The sequence below is a fragment of the Trachurus japonicus genome, chromosome 15, assembly GCF_045865225.1.
Source record: "Trachurus japonicus isolate A0001 chromosome 15, Traja_1.0".
In the NCBI taxonomy this organism is placed as follows: domain Eukaryota; kingdom Metazoa; phylum Chordata; class Actinopteri; order Carangiformes; family Carangidae; genus Trachurus; species Trachurus japonicus.
In genome coordinates, this window is record NC_140921.1 from 12,081,602 (window position 1) to 12,100,717 (window position 19,116).

Genomic DNA, 19,116 nt, shown 5'->3' on the forward strand with positions numbered 1-19,116 from the left:
GCCAACTGGCACGCTGGATCCCCCCCTTGAAGTTTGTGTTGCAACTGTTGGTGATTGTTCTTAGAGGAGGGGAGGGGGTAGAGAGGCGTTCAGGTTGGTGTGTGGGGTCAGAGACTTTACCAGGAGCTGATATAAGAGCTGACAGCTGTTAACAGTGTCGGCCGTCACACATCTGCTGCCTATGGGCTCTCTTTTACAGAGCGGCCATAGTTCAGAGGAAGGAGGGAGGGAGGGAGGAGGGAGGGGCTGGAAAGAGGAGGAGAGAGGAACTGAAGCAGGTGAAGGAGGGTTGACTGACTGAGATAGCGAGTAAAAACAACGTTGTGGGTTTTTACAGCCACACATTCCTCAGAGAGGTTAGAGTCACGGGTCAGCGGCAGAACAGATCAGGTAGAGAGACTGGACTCGAGAGCGTCGTAGAAGTGGTGCAGCGCCGCCTTAAATGACTCTCTTTAATAAATTACTAGCTTCTATTATGAGACTATAGTAGCACTTGATGAGACATGAGAAACAAAGGATAATGTCATTGTGGATTTTATTTATTTATTTATTTATTTATGTATTTTTAAGTCATACGGTTTCAGAGATAAAGAAGTTTGACCTTGACCTGACCTTTAATCTTTTCTCTCTCCCTCTCCGGGGGCCACGAGGGGTCAAGGCCTCGAGCGAAGGAGTAAAATGTTTTTCCGAACTCCAGTAAAAACAGAAATAATATTTAAAGATGCTGAACTTTTTGTTTGCACTGTGCCTTTTTTTGTTGAGGAATTTACCTTTGACATGAAAATGATGTGCAGATGTGCTGCCCGTACAAGAAAAGAAACATGTGACCGACCAACGTGCTACTAGTTGTTGACCTTTGCTCACAAATGAGACCACCTTAACAGGGAGGCAGAAAAAAAGGTAATATGAGCTGCACAAGTGAATATTTCCACCTTAAACCAGCATGAAAGACTTCCCGTCTGCTAATTAGAGTGATAGTTTGATTTATAATGAAAAATTAACCCAGAATAAAGGCTGGAAACAGGAGCAACTACTCAGGCCCACTACTCTAACAAGTTAAAGTACATTTGATTTGTACAGGGGCGTTGCTAAAAGTTCTGGGCCCCCTGAAAAAATACTGAGTTGGGCCCCCTATGTATTATCATTTTTAATTTACTTCAACCAGAACATTGATGACAGTGAGTGACAGTAACAGACAACTTGCCTGTCGTTCTGATTTAATACTTCTCCACTGTGTCCCCCTTTTTTTTTAAACTTTATTGTGAAATCATGTTTTAGGCAATTCCTGTGTAATTCCTGTGTTATGTCTGTGTAATAATGAGTGCCTCAGTGCTGTTTGAGGGAGGCTGGGTGGCTGCAGTAATAAAAGCTTCTTCTCCTTTTTCTTCTTCTTGCACACCGGTCATCAGTGGGATTTGAACCGCAGCCTCCATTGATTTTGGATAGAGGGGCTCATGGTTCAAATCCCACTCATGCCTGAGGTGACAGGATTTCCCGGTTTGTGTCGGACTGCAGCATTTTCATCCCATGTCCCACGTCACACGTACTGGGACAATGTCCAACATTTTGATTAGATCTACCACTATCAGCTCATGATTTAGACTTTTGGAATCTAATTATATTTAGTTTCAAGTAGTTTTACATCTGTCTAACTTATTTCATTTGATGTTTTTAGACAACCTTTTTATAGGCTGTTTTTCAAATGCCATATATTTAATATGTTTTTTGGGTTGTTTATTGTGATTCTGATCTTAATTAACATTTTTATATGAACAAAAGATCAAATGACTAATGTGAAAAAAAAATCACCTGTAATGACAAAGCATCTGTCTCAGTTGCTCTGTGGAGCATTTTAGCATCTTTCAGCTCATTATTTTGGTTTTACGGATCTTGACTATGGTTCACGATGCCGCTGCAGGAAGGACAATCTCACGTAACCTTTGTTGTGCACTATTTGCTCTGCACCAGACAGCAAACAAAATAAGTTATGCTAATAATGATGTTGCTCATATCTATTATAGTGTTGCAACACAAACACTGCAACCAAATTTACCTTATGAAGTGATAATATGTCAAACATGTCAAACATCCAGCAGCAAAATAACTCAGAAGTTGAAGGACAGGATGACATTTACACTCTCTACTGTATGACATTTAATAGGGTCCTTTATTTCCAGGTCAAAGATACAGTAGAAAAGCACAAGGAAAAGCCGTTTATGACATTTTTAAAGGTGTGAATGTCACTTAACGCGAATGTTTGTGTTTGTGTACGTTATAGGTGAGCACAACCAAGAGCATGTGTTCCCCCCGCAACACCACAGTTGGCTGAAGGAGAAAACTCATTTGCTTGTCCATTTACTCCGCTTCCCTTTGCAGCACAATGCAGCAGCAACCACTGCACAAAGAGGCCTCACTGTGGGATTCAAATGAAGGAGGGATGAGGAGGAGGAGGAGGGGGAAGCAGGCAGCGCATAGAAAGGATGAAGGGGTTGTCGGTGGGGTACGGAGGTTGAGTTTGGAGGGTAGTGAGGTTTGAATGAGAGGTACATGAGGGGGAGGGAGGTGGGTGTGTGTGTGTGTGTGGGTGGGTGATGGATGATGAGGGGTAAAGAGGAGGGAGGGGCGTCTGGTCACAAAATTAGCGCAGCCCCGACCCAAAATCACGGGGCAGTGATGCCCTCTGGCCTGCTGCGACGGGCGGCGTCCAGCCTCTCATCAACATAGTCACACAATACTTTTTGAAGGCCAGGCACCATGCCAAGATCTCAATGTGTGTGTGTGTGTGTGTGTGTGTTTCAAGGTGACACCGTTTATCCAACAAGACGACCTCACTCCGGACAGCTGTGGAGTTTTTTTTTGGTACTCTGGGGTGGAAGCTTGTAGGGGGAAAAAAAAAGAAAAAAGAAAAAGAAAAAGAAAAGGCAAGATGTTGTTATTGTTCTCGTCCGGGGCCGGGGTGAATATGTACACATGTGAGTGTTTGTGGGTTTCCAGAGGTTGTTGGTGCATTCAGATGTAGTCAAATAGGCAGAGGAAGCTCGGTGAGGGCAGGGAAATGAGCTGCAGGTGAGGCTGTGGTCAAAGCCAACTGAGAGTATTATTAGTAAACACTTGACAGAGAAGGAGAGAGGCAGATGGAGGAAGAAAAAAAAACTTCCAGCTGTTTACAGCTTTATTGGTTTCCAGTGGAAGGATCCATAAAAATAATAAAAGAAAATAAAAAGAAAATAAACATTTGTATCCTCTCTCTACTCAGGGTTTCGGGACTTTCATGACACCTTCTACAAAAGAGTCTTGAGGAGAGATCGACCAGTCTCTCTCACGCCGGCAGTTCATTAACAAGTGTTTAGCAAACACAGTCATTTGCAGTCGAATGCCTCCCTCTAGTGCTCATGCAGAACAATATTCACATTAGATCATATCTCCACCCAATACTGTAACAAACTGCAGGCAGAAAGCAGCCCTTAGATACTATTTATTCAATGCAATTTAATAAATTCATATATGTAATAGGCAAAACTACAGAGTATAATAAATAAATATTGTTATTGATGCATTATTGTTATGATCATTTGTAAAAATCTGAATATTTATGTTGAGGTTCTGAGATGAGTTATATGTTTTTGTCTGGGCTGTGAAGGATGAGTGTTTTGTTTTAATGAATATAACAAACTGTGTCAGTGTAAAGACTTAAAATGTCATACACAAAACATTTAGTGCACCACAGATTAAGCTTTGTGGTGTTTCTTCCTTTCTTATTTCTTCCTCCTAACTTCCTTACCGAAGTGTATGAAGAAACCTATGGCTCCAAATGTGCCTTTATTAACCAGAACTGTATTGAAATATCACTGTATTTCCTTTATGCAGCTGTTTTTAACATTTAACAAGAACTACAAGAACTACAGTAACCTATATATGCTGATATATTTTCACTGGTAAAATTAACACTTCTTTTACAATTGTTGTCCTTACTATTACATTGTCTTCTAGAGCTGCAACAATTAATCGAACAATAATCAATTTTCAAATTAATCGTCAACTATTTTGATAATCTAATTAATCAGTTTGAGTAGTTCTTAAGAAAAAAAGGTCAAAATTCTCTGATTTCAGCTTCTTAAAATGTGAATATTTCTGGTTTCTTTGTTCCTTTATGACAATAAACTGAGTATCTCTTTGGTTTGTAGACAAAATAGGACATTTGAGGACGTCATCTTGTGGTTTGGACAACACTGACCGGAACTTTTCAACATTTTATTGACCAAACAACTAATCGATTAATCATTTAAGGAATCAACAGATTAATCGATAATGAAAATAATTGTTAGTTGCAGCCCTATTCTTAACATTGGGTTATTGAGACATTTATATTCTATGTAAATGAGCATTAATGTGATTTCACACTGTTTCATATCACATCAGAAATGTCCAACAGCTACGGCCGAACATCCACTCCTCAGCTTCAGAGTCGTCAGCGACCACAGATTTTGTTTTCAGAGCAGACGGAAATAATCTGTCCTCACATTTGACAAACAAATGAGGCCATTTCAGGAACACATCTGTCAAACACACACTCCTGGCTATGTGCAAACGCTCTCACTCACACCCCCGCTCACCTCCTCCTCCTCCTCCTCCTCCTAACATCTTCGTCCTCTCACTCTTCCCCTGATATAATGATGTAATGGTAAAACGACAAGCTCGCTGTGACGGCTCACTGCCTCACTAGAGCACAACAACAAGGCTGTTAATGCTATCAGTAACACCTGTGCTTGTCTCATAGAGTCAAGTGAAAGTGTCTGCTGCTGTGGAGAAGAGAAGGCCGACTGCCGGTGACACGGTGTAGATGTGAAGGTGGAGTGTGTGTGGCATCAGGGCCAGATGCAACAGCAGGACGGGAAGTAATTATTACACAACGTTTGATGTTTTTTCTCCCCAATAAAGAACAATCTGTAAACTTTTAAATATAAAGCAGCATAAAGAAGGTCACAATGACTGAAGGCTTGCAATAAATTGATATATAGGCACAGTGTTTTGAGTGTGCGGTTGCTATTTTGTTGTTTTCTATATAACGCACTTAAAATACTGTGTTTTAACAATTTAAATGTAGTTGCATGTTATGATTTTTTTTGTTTTAACAAAATAGTGTAGTGTGTGTGTACTTTATGCACCACACTGCATGCATGCCTTTTATCTTTTGTAGGACTTGCTTTTACTGTAGTACTAACTGTGATTTTAATTTGTGTCAATTGTATTGTATTGTATTGTTTTGTCTGTTATGACGGAGAATAAAGTTTTCTGAAGTCAGAAGTATTTCCCATAGAAAATGAAGCTGCGGGATGGTCAAAATAACTAAAAAAATATTATGTACTGCTTCACCGAAAGACTCCATTTAAACTTTAAAATGTAGATAAAAGTCTAGGCTATCTGTGTGGTTTTACACATTTCCATAGGTTTTATAGTTTTTGATCAATTACCGTTCAATAATCTTGATCATTTTGGGATGAATGTTGAGATTACAATGGGTGTGTGTTGCATGTAATGGGCGATATCATCGGCTGTCTGAAAATGTCTGAAATGTTTCCTCTTTACACACTGCTCCTGGCCACAAATTACACTCTACACACTTGATTTTTTCCCAAAGTCGTAGACAAACTTGTTGTCTTTCTCACATTGTGCTCAACAAAGCATACAGACTTACACAATTTGAATTATGAGCCTCTGAGTGACGCCGGTCCCATCCAGTCACCCTCACTTTCCAATACAAAATTTCAAGCTGACTTCAGGAGAAAAGCAGAAGTGTCTCTTTCTTTAGCTCACAAGGGTTAAATGGATATTTACTCTAGAAACACCAAAAACATATCAACGTGTCCAGGAAGGTCTCTGGTTGCGCCCGGTCTGCTTCTTGTTCTGATAGGAGATACCGCTTTGCCACAATAAGTCCAAATGTGAGACCATCGCAGAGACTTTTTCCTTTACATTTATATGAAGTCAGACAACACACACCTGTAACTTTATGTGATAATAATTTAGGATATTTAAGTTATAAGCCTGAGTTTGAGAGGGTCATTTCAACTGGTTTAATCAGGTGAAATCACCGTAACAACCTCTGAGGCCACACACAGGTGTTTTAAGTCAGATTATTAAGTACATCTGTCTTGTGGTTCATCGCTTACTTTACTGTCAAAACCCAACACAAGCACACACACACAGGTCGACAGCTCCTTCGTGTCAGTGTTTAGAAAGAGAGAGATGACCATGTATCTGTCTGTGCAATGCGTGACTCCCTATTATTATTGTTGATCATATAAACTCTGCAGCCGAACCTTTTTTTCAAACCCACAGAACTTTATTTTAAATTCTTGTGGAGATCCCAAAGTTTTCAAAGACACCAAAAATATCATGTCAGGGTTAAATGTGATGATTTTTCTTTTTTTTCCAACCTGAAAATTTTACTTTTACTGGAAATAAAACAAGGGTGAAATAAATAAGAACAACAGAGTTAGCATGATATACCTTGAGTGTTTGTTGTTGTTGTTGTTGTGCGTAGTGTAGCCTAAAACATTCATTTAGTCTTAACCAGGAGTCTGTGAATGGGGCTTCAGTGTGAAAGTTGGCAGTGTGAGCAAGTAAAGGGATAAATGTGTAATTAACACAGCAGGAGAAAAAAATAACAAAAAACAAAAAAAACACAGGAGATACTGGGTCACAGATACCAAACGTAGTATACACTGTTCAGGAAATCAAGAAAGAAAAGAGTGAACAATCTGCTGTTGTCCCTCTTCACCACCACGAGGGGTCAGACAGGAGTCAATGGACTCAGTATTTGAATGATTTACTTTTATCAATGGGAGCATCTTTATTGACAGAAAAAAAAAAGTAAATCTATATTTAATTTAAGATATTGAGACTGTAACAGGGATTTTGTTGAATTAATGCGTGACAATACACAATATCCTGAGAGAAGTGGTTCAGACTGAGTGTCAGTACCATGTTTGAGTCAACAGGGAAGATATGGATTCTTTAATTTATTCATTTAAAATTACCTATCCATATTGATCCTGGTATCAAACCCATTCATGTCATCAAGTTCATACTTAGTTTTGTATTGTGCAATACAATACAATACAACCCCTGAAATATATAACTTAAAACTCTGATGAAAAATAAAAACTCCAATGTGAAAATAGAGTGAAGAATCTGGCAGAAGATGATTCATTTACATTATTTTTGTGATTAACTGGTAAAATTTACATGTGAAATATTCATGGCATCAACCTTTTTTTCTGTTTCACTGAGAGACATGATCGTTACAGTTTTTTTTTTTGTAGTGGCTCCGATTCCACATTGATGTGAGAGTAAATATGAATTTACACCTTATAATAAACAACATTCATAAGGCGACTGGTAAACATCAGCTATTAATCCAACTTTGAAATACGTCAGTCGCTGTCAATGTCATTAATGTCACATTTAATTCATGTAACGATATACAGGGTTCCTACACATTTAAAATTTCAAAAATCCATACTTTTCCCAGACCCTCATTTCGGGATTTCTCAGTAAAAACATTTGTGACATTTGAGTATTTAGATGTGTATCATGTAAATTATGCAATCAATCCTTTGTTTTCATTATTCTGAATTTGTATGCCATTATGTCACCAAATAAGATGGTAGCTAATAGCACATACAAAATAATTAATCCAAATAACTTCAGATAAGACCAAACCCAGATACAGTAAGTATTAAGATAAATATATTTCTATACAATAGTTTCCATTTTCCACACTTTTCCAGACCTGGAAATGTATAAAATCTAATTCCATACTTGCGTAGGAACCCTGGATATATAGTAAATGCACAGAATCATGAAAAGTGCCACTGAAATGCATCATGGGAAAAGGGGGAAACCCATGATTCAGAGCGGCTTCTGTTGCTCCAGTTTTGAGAAATGTGGCATTTTAGGGGCCATGCTACTTTTCCCTCACTCCAGATTTAGATTATTTAACTTGTGGGGCTACAAGGCATAAGGACAAAACAGTGTGATGTTAACAATGGCATTAGAAGAAACAAGTTGAAATATGTCATAATAACACTGTCTTATTCAGTATTTACCAAACCATATTTACACTTTTCACTGTTGCCTTCCTCAAATCCATCTACAAAACACTATCCTCAAAGGTGCTCAGTAAGTAATCGATGGCAATTATGAGACAAACAATCACAGATGTCGACCTGATGATTTGATTTTCATCTGAAAAACTGATTGAAAACTCGCCTGCTAAGGTTAAACTGAAGTTCTTTTCTTGTATGCACAGTACAGTAAAGATGATCATCAACAGTGGAAGCGATTGCAAGCTACGAGAAACTTCAAAGCCGATTTCTTTTTCTTTTCTTTTTTTTTTCTCGGTTGAACGACAAGGCAATGCGAGAAGTCTTTTTTTTACATTTGTCTGATAACGAAAAAACAAACACAAAAAGACACATTTAAAATATTAAAGGATCCCTTTATCAAGTCAGGATGTGTTGTTGCTGTTGTTGGTGACCTGGCAGAATAAAACATGAAGCAGATAATAATAAGTCCCAAGCAGCTAAAGTGCCGAGATTAAAACTTATTTCACCTTATTAAATGATTTACACCGGACTGGCACAGAGCATTTTTAAAACACAGCATAGATTAACAAAAAATACACTTGAACAAAGTCTGACCAACCAAACGAACATCTGTGGACAGTTCCTCCGTGCGTGTGTTGAGTCCCTTCCCTCGTCCGTCGTGTCCTCTCTGAGACCTGAGGGCAGCTGGTGTTGCAGAGTGTGTGTGTGTGTGTGTTTGTGTGTGTGTTGCACGTCTGAAATAAACGGCTACGATATATAAACAGAGATGAACTAAAAGAGGGAATGACTTGTGGAGCTGTTGTTATCCTAAAAACTTGATCCAGATGTTGACGTTAAATAGGGAACCGGTCGCACAGGGAGGTCAGTCTGAAGGTCTGTAACATGGGACAGTATGATGATGATGATGATGATGATGATGAAGACGACACTGGTGTGGAGCGTTAAGAACAGACATGATGGTCCCGCCTCTGTCGGAGAGTCGAGACAGGTAGGTAGGCTGTGTGTGTGTAAAGGGGGAGGGGGGGAGGGGCTGAGGGGGGGAGAAGGGTATCGTTGATTTCGCTGCTGCTGCTGTTTCATCCTCTTTTCGCCTGCGTTTCCTCCTCGCTCCCTCTAGAACAGCTGGATCATGGACTCCCGAGACTTGCCCACTCCGATCCACTTGACTGGAGGGAAACAAGAGGAGAAGAAGTAGGTGAGTGTTAATTTGCAGAGATGGTTAAAGGGATAGTTCAACATTTTGGCAAATTGGCCCATTGCCATAATTGCTATAGTCATAGCAGTAGGTTCGTTACCTTTAATTGTAGGTGTAAGCTATTTTTAGTACAGCGGAGCGCAGCAGCTGGCTGCTCAGAGCTACGCTATGGAGGCTAAGGGAATTTCTTGGTTTCCCTCATTAAACTCATCAAATTCAACATCCCAAAACTCCACAGCGCTTTTGTAGACAAGTTGTGAGCTGCACAACCACCACGCTATGAGATAATGACGGAACGATACGAAACGGAGCCGTTTTCGAGGTAAATTCATACAAAACCGCTGATGCGCGTTGCGTTCAGGGACAGTTTTTCAGCAAGCAGTCTCCGTATTTACCCTGTATTTACCTCGAAAACGGCTCCGTTTCGTATCGTTCCGTCATTATCTCATAGCGTGGTGGTTGTGCAGCTCACAACTTGTCTACAAAAGCGCTGTGGAGTTTTGGGATTTTGAATTTGATGAGTTTAATGAGGGAAACCAAGAAATTCCCTTAGCCTCCATAGCGTAGCTCTGAGCAGCCAGCTGCTGCGCTCCGCCGTACTGAAAATAGCTTACACCTACAATTAAAGGTAATGAACCTACTGCTATGACTATAGCGATTATGGCAATGGGCCAATTTGCCAAAATGTTGAACTATCCCTTTAATAAAGGAGAGAGAGAGAGAGAGAGAGGTCACTTTCAATCTGGGAACACTCATACAGTAGATGACAAACTGAGTTTCACTGATAATACTGACTTCATCCATAAAAAGGCTAGTCAGAGAATGTTTTTAATCAGGAAACTGAGGGGGTTCGGGGTCAGGCCAGACATCCTGGAAAGGGTGTACTGTATATCAGTCTGGTAGAAAGCATTCTTATTTTTAATATCACTGTTTGGTACGGGCACCTGACATCAGTAAACAAACTCAATAGGATCATCAACATGGCTGGGAAGATAGTTGGTCGTCAACAAAGATCACTAGACAGCCTCTATGACACTGCTGTACAAAGGAAAGCCCTGTCAATAATCAGAGATGAGACTCACCCCCTACATAGTGAATTTGAACTACCGTATTTTCCGCACTATAAGGCGCACCGGATTATAAAACGCACCTTCAATGAATGGCCTATTTTAGAACTGTTTTCATATATAGGGCGCACCGAATTATAAGGCGCATACCGTAGATGACCATTTAGTAGCCCGGGCGTTTATAAGAACCAGGCGCGTATTTGCAACAGGCTACAATTTATTTTTGCAATGAGCAGCACCAGACCATCATGCAAAGAACAAGGTGGTCACCCGCTGGAACAAAACTACTCCCGACATCGTTATTGACATCAAACAATAAATACAAAGACTGTGTAACCGCGACACAGGGAGCTGATCATATCAGTGTTATGAACGATAGCGGGGGGGGGGGGGTCGATCGCGGTAATTTCAACATAGCGCATTTATCTATTTGTCTTTGTCTATTAGTAGTCCAGCGCGACCTGTCCCGCTGGCGCACCTGTGTTTGTGTGTCTGTGTGTGCGCCTGCATGCGAGAGAGAGCGAGAGGAGGGGCTGACTGACAGAAGAGGTGAGAGCCGGTGATACGCTGTTAAAAAAACTTTTTTTTCTGTGCAAGGCTTTGATAAACACTTAATCGCCCGGGCGTTTAATTGAACCGGCGTTTATTTTGCCAAAGGAGCTCGGACCCCGGCGGCTATTAGAGCACAGGCGCGTATTTGCACGCGGGCGACTATTTGGTCATCTACGGTAGAATAGAAGATACTGCAGTCAAACTGGGGTTACGTTATGCATCCCCTAGATGGAGCCGAGTATGAATCAACCAATTAACCAATTGATCCATATATAAGGCGCTCCGTATTATAAGGCGCACTGTCGTTTTTTGAGAAAATTAAAGGCTTTTAAGTGCGCCTTATAGTGCGGAAAATACGGTACTCCTCTCAGGGCAGCGGTATAGAGTACCTCTGGCAAAGAGAAAGATCTACAAGGGCTCCTTTATCCCCAATGCCATTTCTATAATCAACAAGACACAGTAAAGGGGATCTTGAAGTGCGGTTGTTACCTGTATGTATGTATATTTTGTTATTATGTGATCATGGTTGACTTGTTGATTTGTTTATTTGACAATAAAGTTTTCTAAATTGTATGCTGTATGAATGTGTGTGAAAGGGTGAATGTGACCAACAGTGTAAAGCGCTTTGAGTGGTCCAAGAGACTAGAAAAGCGCTATATAAGTGCAAGTCCATTTACCATTTGTTTTATTCATGACCGTCTGTCTCGGCAACAAACTCTCACAAAATCTTTCCGCTTGGTTTGATCCTGTCACATCCCTAATATGTGAAACCGTGGCTTGGACATTTAGAGTGAAATATATTAGTATTTCATTGCCTAATAAAACTATTATTGTTATTATAAGTGATGAGGGTAACAGAGTATTATTTGGCTGATGGTGAAACACTCATTTAGAAAGTGCTCTGTTGGACTTACTTTAAATATGAAAAAGCACTGTCACAGTGGTTTGCAGTAACATATGTTTTCTGTCATGTTTAATTTGACATTTCAATATTTGAAGAGTTAATTTGCAAAAGCAGATAAACGCCATTTAAAAAAAAAAGAGCTGACGCTTGTGAATTATTCTTTGCATAGTGTTGTTTTCAATAAAGCTTCATTTTTTTGAGATACATCTGTTTTGTTACGCCTCATCCCTTTGGTCAAAGCCACTCAACGTTGGCTTGTTTATCCTGTTACATGCAGCGTCTGTTGTCTGTCTGAAGAATACGATATGCAACCGCACCGCTAGATGGGGGTAATTCCTACATATTATACCTTTAAAAAACTGAGTTATCTGCTTTTGAAAATGAACTCTTTAGTTCATTTGTTTAAAGACGGAAAAAAATGAATAAAACATCTAGACGATCCTGACACAGAAGCATCAGAGGAGCAAAGTGATGAAATATTTGAGACACAAAGAAACAAAGTAGACAAGACTGATGCACAACATACTAAACTATGTGTGTGCGTGTAATCTATCTATCAAATAATCAATAATCAATAACCGTACCAGGCACTCCCACATGCTCCTCCACGAAGCGAACGTATTTCTGAGCGTTCTCCGGCAGCTCGGCGAAGCTTCTAGCAGCCGAGGTGTCGCTGTTCCAGCCGGGCAGCGTCTCATACTGGACCTCCACACGCTGCAGCACCTCCTGATTGGCTGGCACAGAATCCATAAGACGAGGGGGTTTGGGTGAGGAGGAGGAGGAGGAGGAGGAGGAGGAGGAGGAGGAGAAGGAGGAGGAGGAAATATCACACCATTAGCTTTACAGGAGGAGACCACGATCAGACGGTTGTGACAACAGATCAATATGTTTTGGCCTTAAACTGGAGCCTGTCTATAAATAATCACATAGAGTGGAGCAGGAGGAAGAAGAGAAGGAGGAGGAGGAGGAAGAGGAGGAAGAGGAGGAAACGGGCCAAGCAGAGGTCACACAATATCCACCGACAGCACAGATGCATCAGCTCCACTTTATTTACTGCCAATATCAATTTAGACCTCAGTTCAAAGAGTCAGGAGGAGCAGAGTGAAACAGGAAAGAAAAGAAACAGCTGCTCGGTTGGTTATTCTCTCGCTTTGTGTTGTCACATTTGGACAAGAAGAAGGCGTCAGCTCACCTGGGAAGTGAGGTATAGTTTGGTTGTCGACTTTGTACCCTACGCCCACTTTGATCTCTGGGAGCACGTCAAGTATGTCAAGTTTGGTGAGCGCTAAACTGGAAGAGAACAGGAAGAACCTTTTTTTATAACAGCTGAGAGACAAACGGCCATGAGTAATGATACTCTTTTGTTGTTTTATAGTATTTTGTATATTTTTCTTTTATTTTCTATATTTCATTTACTGTCATTGAGGTGCGAATATGTTTTATCCTTGTTTTGGCTTCATAATGCAGTTTTTACAGTTTACAATCATTATTATAAACATTACAATTTATATGTTGACAATGAAACCCAAAAGGGACACTTTCTTTTTAGCTCCCTCCTTCTTTCTTTCAAAATAAAGATGGAAGCTGCAAATGACTGGCTAAATAAAACACATGCCATAAATAAAGTGTATTTAAAAAGGACATTTGCAGTGTTTAATGGAAAAACACAATAGAAAAGGCACAAGACTCACGCGGTGAAGCCGTTGATCATGTGTGCGTATTTGATGAGCACCAGATCCAGCCAACCGCATCGCCTCTTCCTGCCTGTGGTCACACCCACCTCCTTCCCCCGGGTCTGCAGCAGCTCCCCTGTCTCCTAAAACACAACAAGTGCAGATTTATCAGTTTTCTGTAACATTTTATGAAGCTTCTTTATTTTTTGATGTGACTTCAGCGGCCGAAAAGCGACTGAAGTCAAATACATTCAGCCATTAGACGTCGGTGTCTGGGTCCAGGCTTCAGTTTCAGTCAGGAGCAGGTGGCACAGACAGATTTACTGACGGCAACAAATGAAGTTTACTGTGGCCGGTGGTTTGGAGGTAGTGGCGAGGAATCTCCTCTAAGTGGCGCTGTTTGGAAACAAAACTGCTCCAACAGGTCGTCACACTGTGTCCTGAGCAAGTGTTGACAGTAGGAGGTGTGGCGGCTGAATGAATTAGTCACTTTATCTGTTAGTTAATCAAATATTATTTTAATAATCAAAACCTCTTGATGTAATTTGCAAAAATTTGCTTCTCGAATAAAAGAAGTGTGAACTTTTCTGTTGACAAGGAACTATTTTCTGTCAAGGCTTAATCAGCATTCACATTCTCCTTTAGGTGGTGCTGGGAGAAGATCCTCAGTCAAGTTCAACATAAAAAATCGCGGGAGCAAGTGTTGATTTTTTATAAGGAACTATTTTCTGACCTTATTTTTACTCCTAAGTGTTGCATAAAGTGCATAAAGACGGGTGGTGTGAGTTACTGTGTGTGTGTGTGTGGTCTTACGTTGCTCTGCTCCGAGGGAAACGCTCCGATGCCCACTCTGGTTGTGTACGCCTTGACGACGCCGTAAACCTCCCCGACGTTGTGAGGCGGCATCCCGAGACCCGTGCACACCCCGCCCACCGTGCAGTTGGACGACGTCACAAACGGGTACGTCCCTGTAACGACACGGACAGAGAGAAGACTGATGATCACATCTGGTCTTTTTATTCCGTAAGATTGATAACGCTTGAACAGACATGCAACCGCGAAAAAGAAAATAAAAAGTGTAGGAAGGCTTGTTTGGAGCAGTCTAACTGTATGGACAGACGCTGCAAAATATCAAACAACCCCATCTCTGTCCCCTATCTCTTCATGTCGACGGGACATTTACAGCCTCAGTTAAAGGGATAGTTCAACATTTTGGCAAATCGGCCCATCGCCATAATCCCTATAGTCATAGCAGTAGGTTCATTACCTTTAATTGTCGGAGCAAGCTGTTTTTAGAACGGTGGAGCAGAGCCATGAGCTGCTCAGAGCTACGCTACGGAGGCTCATGGGATTTCTTGGTTTCCCTCATCAAACTCATCAAATACCCATTCCAACAACTCCAAAACGCTCTGGTGGACAAGTTGTGACCTGCACATTCACCACGCTATGAGATAATAACACAACGTTAAGAGACAGAGTTGTTTTAGAGGTAAATTCATGCAAAACCGCTGATGCATGTTCCCGTCGGGGGCAGTTTTTCCATCAAGCAGTCTCTGCATTTACCTTGAAAACAACTCTGTCTCATAACGTTCGGTTATTATCTCATAGCGTGGTGAATGTGCAGGTCACAACTTGTCCACCAGAGCGTTTTGGAGTTGTTGGATTGTGTATTTAATGAGTTTGATGAGGGAAACCAAGAAATCCCATGAGCCTCTGTAGTGTAGCTCTGAGCAGCTTGCGGCTCTGCTCCGCCGTTCTAAAAATAGCTTGCACCGACAATTAAAGGTAACGAACCTACTGCTATGACTATAGGGATTATGGCAATGGGCTGATTTGCCAAAATGTTAAACTATCCCTTTAAGTAAGAAAACATATAAACATGACGTTAAACTACAGTATCTTCTCCTCCACCCGTTCCCTCCCACTCTCTCTCAGTTTGAAGAAGGAAGCTCATTTCTCATCTCTTATCAGCTAGTTTAACGTTGTTTTGTTTTTTTTGCCTGCAGTGGTTTTGGGCTTGGCAAAGTGATTGTGAGATTGCGTCGCGACGGGCTGTTCCCAGATGTGTTTGCTCTAGTGCTCGGCCAACTAGTTCTGCTCCTTCCATCATTCACTTGACAGTACACCTGATTAGACAAATACTTTAGTTCATACAATGAAGTGAAATACCTCCCTGGGGACTTGAGTAAAATGATCACTGAGCTGCCTGAAAAGAAAAAAGGACCCTTCCCATCTGACAGAACAAAACACTCAGAGAAGCTGAAAGCAATTTTTACTGGTCTGCTCGTACCCGAGGACGTCCCAGAGGTGACGATAATAACCACTCCCAGGCTACAACAACACCTCTGATTCAGATATTCAAAAAACTTTTGTGCGTTTCGACCGCCACAATAAAAGAAAAGGAAAAGAACAAGCAAACAAAGACTGTGTTTCCTTTGGAAGCTGCCTGCATGCAGATCATCCTCAGTGTTCAGAGAGGCTGTTGTGTAATCAAAGGAGAAAGCGGTTCGATCTCTGCAGCAGCCAGCGTGTCCATCAGCAGCCGTGTCTCCTGCCAAAGTGCTCTTTAGCTGAACAACGACGAGCTACATGCTCCCAAATTCAAAATAAGTCCTGATAAGAGTGAGTTGAGGAGTATATATACAGTAGTGATATACTGAGTTGTTTTAGAGGTAAATTCATGCAAAACCGCTGATGCACGTTTCTGTCGGGGGCAGTTTTTCAGCAAGCAGACTCTGCATTTACCTCGAAAACAACTCTGTCTCGTAACTTTCCGTTATTATCTCATAGTGCGGTGAATGTGCAGGTCACACCTCATCCACCAGAGCGTTTTGGAGATGTTGGATTGTGTATTTGATGAGTTTGATGAGGGAAACCAAGAAATCCCATGAGCCTCCGTAGCGTAGCTCTAAGCAGCTTGCGGCTCTGCTCCGCCGTTCTAAAAATAGCTTGCACCGACAATTAAAGGTATCGAACCTACTGCTATGACTATAGGGATTATGGCAATATGCCAATTTGCCAAAATGTTGAACTATCCTTTTAAAGATAAGTCTAAGAGTATATAAGCATAAGAGTGGGTTTCTACCTCACCTGCACATGTTTTATTTATTTTTTATTTTATTTTTTATTCTACAATTGTGAAAATTACAAATTAAAAAAAGTTGAGGATTTCTAATAAGAACGGATAGAGTCAGTCAGTGAGAGACTGTTTAACCATCAGTAAACAGGGCACGGCGCCAGACACCAGCAGAGTTATTACAGGCATGGTGCTTTGATAATAACCAGCACTGAACCTCGACTGTAATTTAATCTGCTCGGTGCTGTCGCTGTTTTCAGTAATGACAGTCCTGCTCCGTTACAGTGACACACTACTACAATATGTTTGAGCTGAGTGAATTCAGTCTGGGGCGTTATTACCAGAGAGAGAGAGGAAAAAAAAATAAAAGTGTCATGCTTCCAAACATCAGCTGCTGGAAATATTTCTGGATGTATCGATCGCTCTGTGATCCTGACTGACAGCCTGCTGATAAAAAGGTGCCTTCGTGCTCATGCACAGTGAGGTGGTTTCAACGTTGTGAGCGTGCACGTCAAGCCAGCCGGATGCCGGAGCACGTCAGTAGCGGTTAGCCACGAAACTTACCGTCGTTCCTAGTCTGAGCTCCGAGCAGGCTTTTTGTAAAGAGCATCAGAAAGCTTTTAAGTGTTTGAAGGGGGTGGCGACATCACCGGGTCGCTGCAGATGCACTGAGCAGCGCTTTGCAAGTACAAAATGACATTTATTCTCAGGTTAGCACAGACACGTTGGGCTTTTAGTATCAGAAGGAGAGCTGGAAAACACAGGGAACCAAACATTGGAGTAAGTAAGTAAGGCGTGCACATGCCCTCGTACACGTACACACACACACACACAGCGATGTACTGACCGAAGTCTATGTCCAGCAGCGCCGCGTTGGCTCCCTCCACCAGGATCCTCTTAGGAGAACCGTGCAGCGCCTCGTACATGTAGTGCACGCCGTCTCTCACCATGGGCTTGATCCGCTCCACGTAGTCCTACAAAATCAGACGAATGTTAAAGGACAATTCCAGGAAAATTCAACCTGGGGCTCTAGTTTCATAATATTTTAGATCTGAAAACAATGAATCTGAAGATTTTATTTTCTAACTCATTCACTGGCAGAGTTTTTTTCCCTCAGTGTACAGCCATCCAGTGCTAGCACCTTTGAGGATTTCTACTACTTTTCAAACAGCCACAGAATATGTTGTGCTATGACGAGAATGACACAGAATATCTCGAATGAAAGGGGAGACTCTCTACTTTCACCATGAAAAAAAGTGAGTTTGTAGCATGTTCCACTTTTTAGTTATCCTCATTTGAATACAGCATGTTTTCTCCAAATTCAGCATTCTGGGAGGATAATTCTGAGAAAAACAGGTTTAAAGTGAAGGAGACATTTTCAAGCAGAACTCTCTTTTGAACCTTTTATTTTTGACAATTTTTGACTTTGCAATGATTCTCCCTGTCTCTGTGTCTGACTGACTGTCTCTCTCTCAAATGAATGAGCTAATTGCTTCTGTTTTGCAGTAGTCTAGCACTGTCTGTCCCCACATCGCCAGGGCAGCGTATAATGGTAGCGGACAGATCTTAGGCTGTTAGACTGTTTACATCCCACAAAACCGCATTTTCTTTTACACAGCCGACATGTTTGTAAAAATGTAGCTGTAATACAAAGTCGAGCAAGAGTAAAGTTGATGCTCTCACAATGTTTACAGGTCGTCTCAAGCTCTCACTTGTTTTATCAGCAAAGGAATATCAACTCGGAGGCTCGACGCTTTCGTAGCAGTAAGAGTAAATCTGGCTATATGGTTTATTCTACCTATAAACATGCTGAGCGCGTCAACTTGATCTTGCATGAGACTTTGTGTTACAGCTACGTTTACAAACATGTCCACTTTCTTGAAGTAAACAAACCCCTTGGTGTATGTTTGAAGCCATCTGACGTTGTCCGTGGAAAAAATTGTAGTTTTGTGGGATGTAAATAGCCTAAACAGCCTAAGTCAGCCTAGTCCGCTCCCATTATACACTACTGTGGCGATGTGGGGACAGACAGAGCTACTGCATGTAAGAAAATCTTCAGATTCATTCTTTTAGACCTAAAATATTATGAAACTACAGCTCCAGGTTGAATTTACATGCAATTGTCCTTTAACTGCAAAGATAAATGTTTTTTAGTTTTCTCTCATCATTTCTATTACCTTTAATTTGATCAGCTCTCCCTCGATGTCGATCTCCAGAGTCGGGTACATGGCCTTGTACTGCTGGGCCAGTGCTTTATACCTGCAACAGGTGGCAGCCGTCAGTTTTTAGTTATTTCCTCCACCTGCACCTTGTGTGACGCCATGTTTATAAAACCACTGGTGCCATGCCGTGCCGTTTCAGAGATGCACTGGTCCATATCAACCACAAGTACCAGGAACTAAATGCTGGAACAAAACAGCCTTTATTTACTGGAGGGGCTGAGGAGTTTGGTTCAACCAGTCAGTCAAGCTCAATATTGATTTCTTCCTTGGCCTTAAGTTGTTAAAAAAAACAACTGTTGTTGATAGTTTTATAAAG

At 41.2% G+C, this 19,116-nt stretch overlaps 1 protein-coding gene across 1 annotated transcript in view; it reads right to left on the reverse strand.

The window, feature by feature from the left end:
- Positions 1 to 7,870: 7,870 nt before the first annotated feature.
- adss2 (adenylosuccinate synthase 2) overlaps positions 7,871 to 19,116 on the reverse strand; it is a 30,957-nt gene continuing 19,711 nt past the window's right edge. The window contains exons 7-13 of the mRNA XM_085799609.1: positions 18,756 to 18,837; positions 17,426 to 17,552; positions 14,316 to 14,470; positions 13,521 to 13,645; positions 13,022 to 13,119; positions 12,414 to 12,563; positions 7,871 to 9,277 (exon numbers count right to left, since the gene is read on the reverse strand). Coding sequence (XP_085655735.1) covers positions 9,225 to 9,277; positions 12,414 to 12,563; positions 13,022 to 13,119; positions 13,521 to 13,645; positions 14,316 to 14,470; positions 17,426 to 17,552; positions 18,756 to 18,837 — 790 coding nt within the window. The 3' untranslated portion in view covers positions 7,871 to 9,224. The remainder of the gene's footprint in view (positions 9,278 to 12,413; positions 12,564 to 13,021; positions 13,120 to 13,520; positions 13,646 to 14,315; positions 14,471 to 17,425; positions 17,553 to 18,755; positions 18,838 to 19,116) is intronic.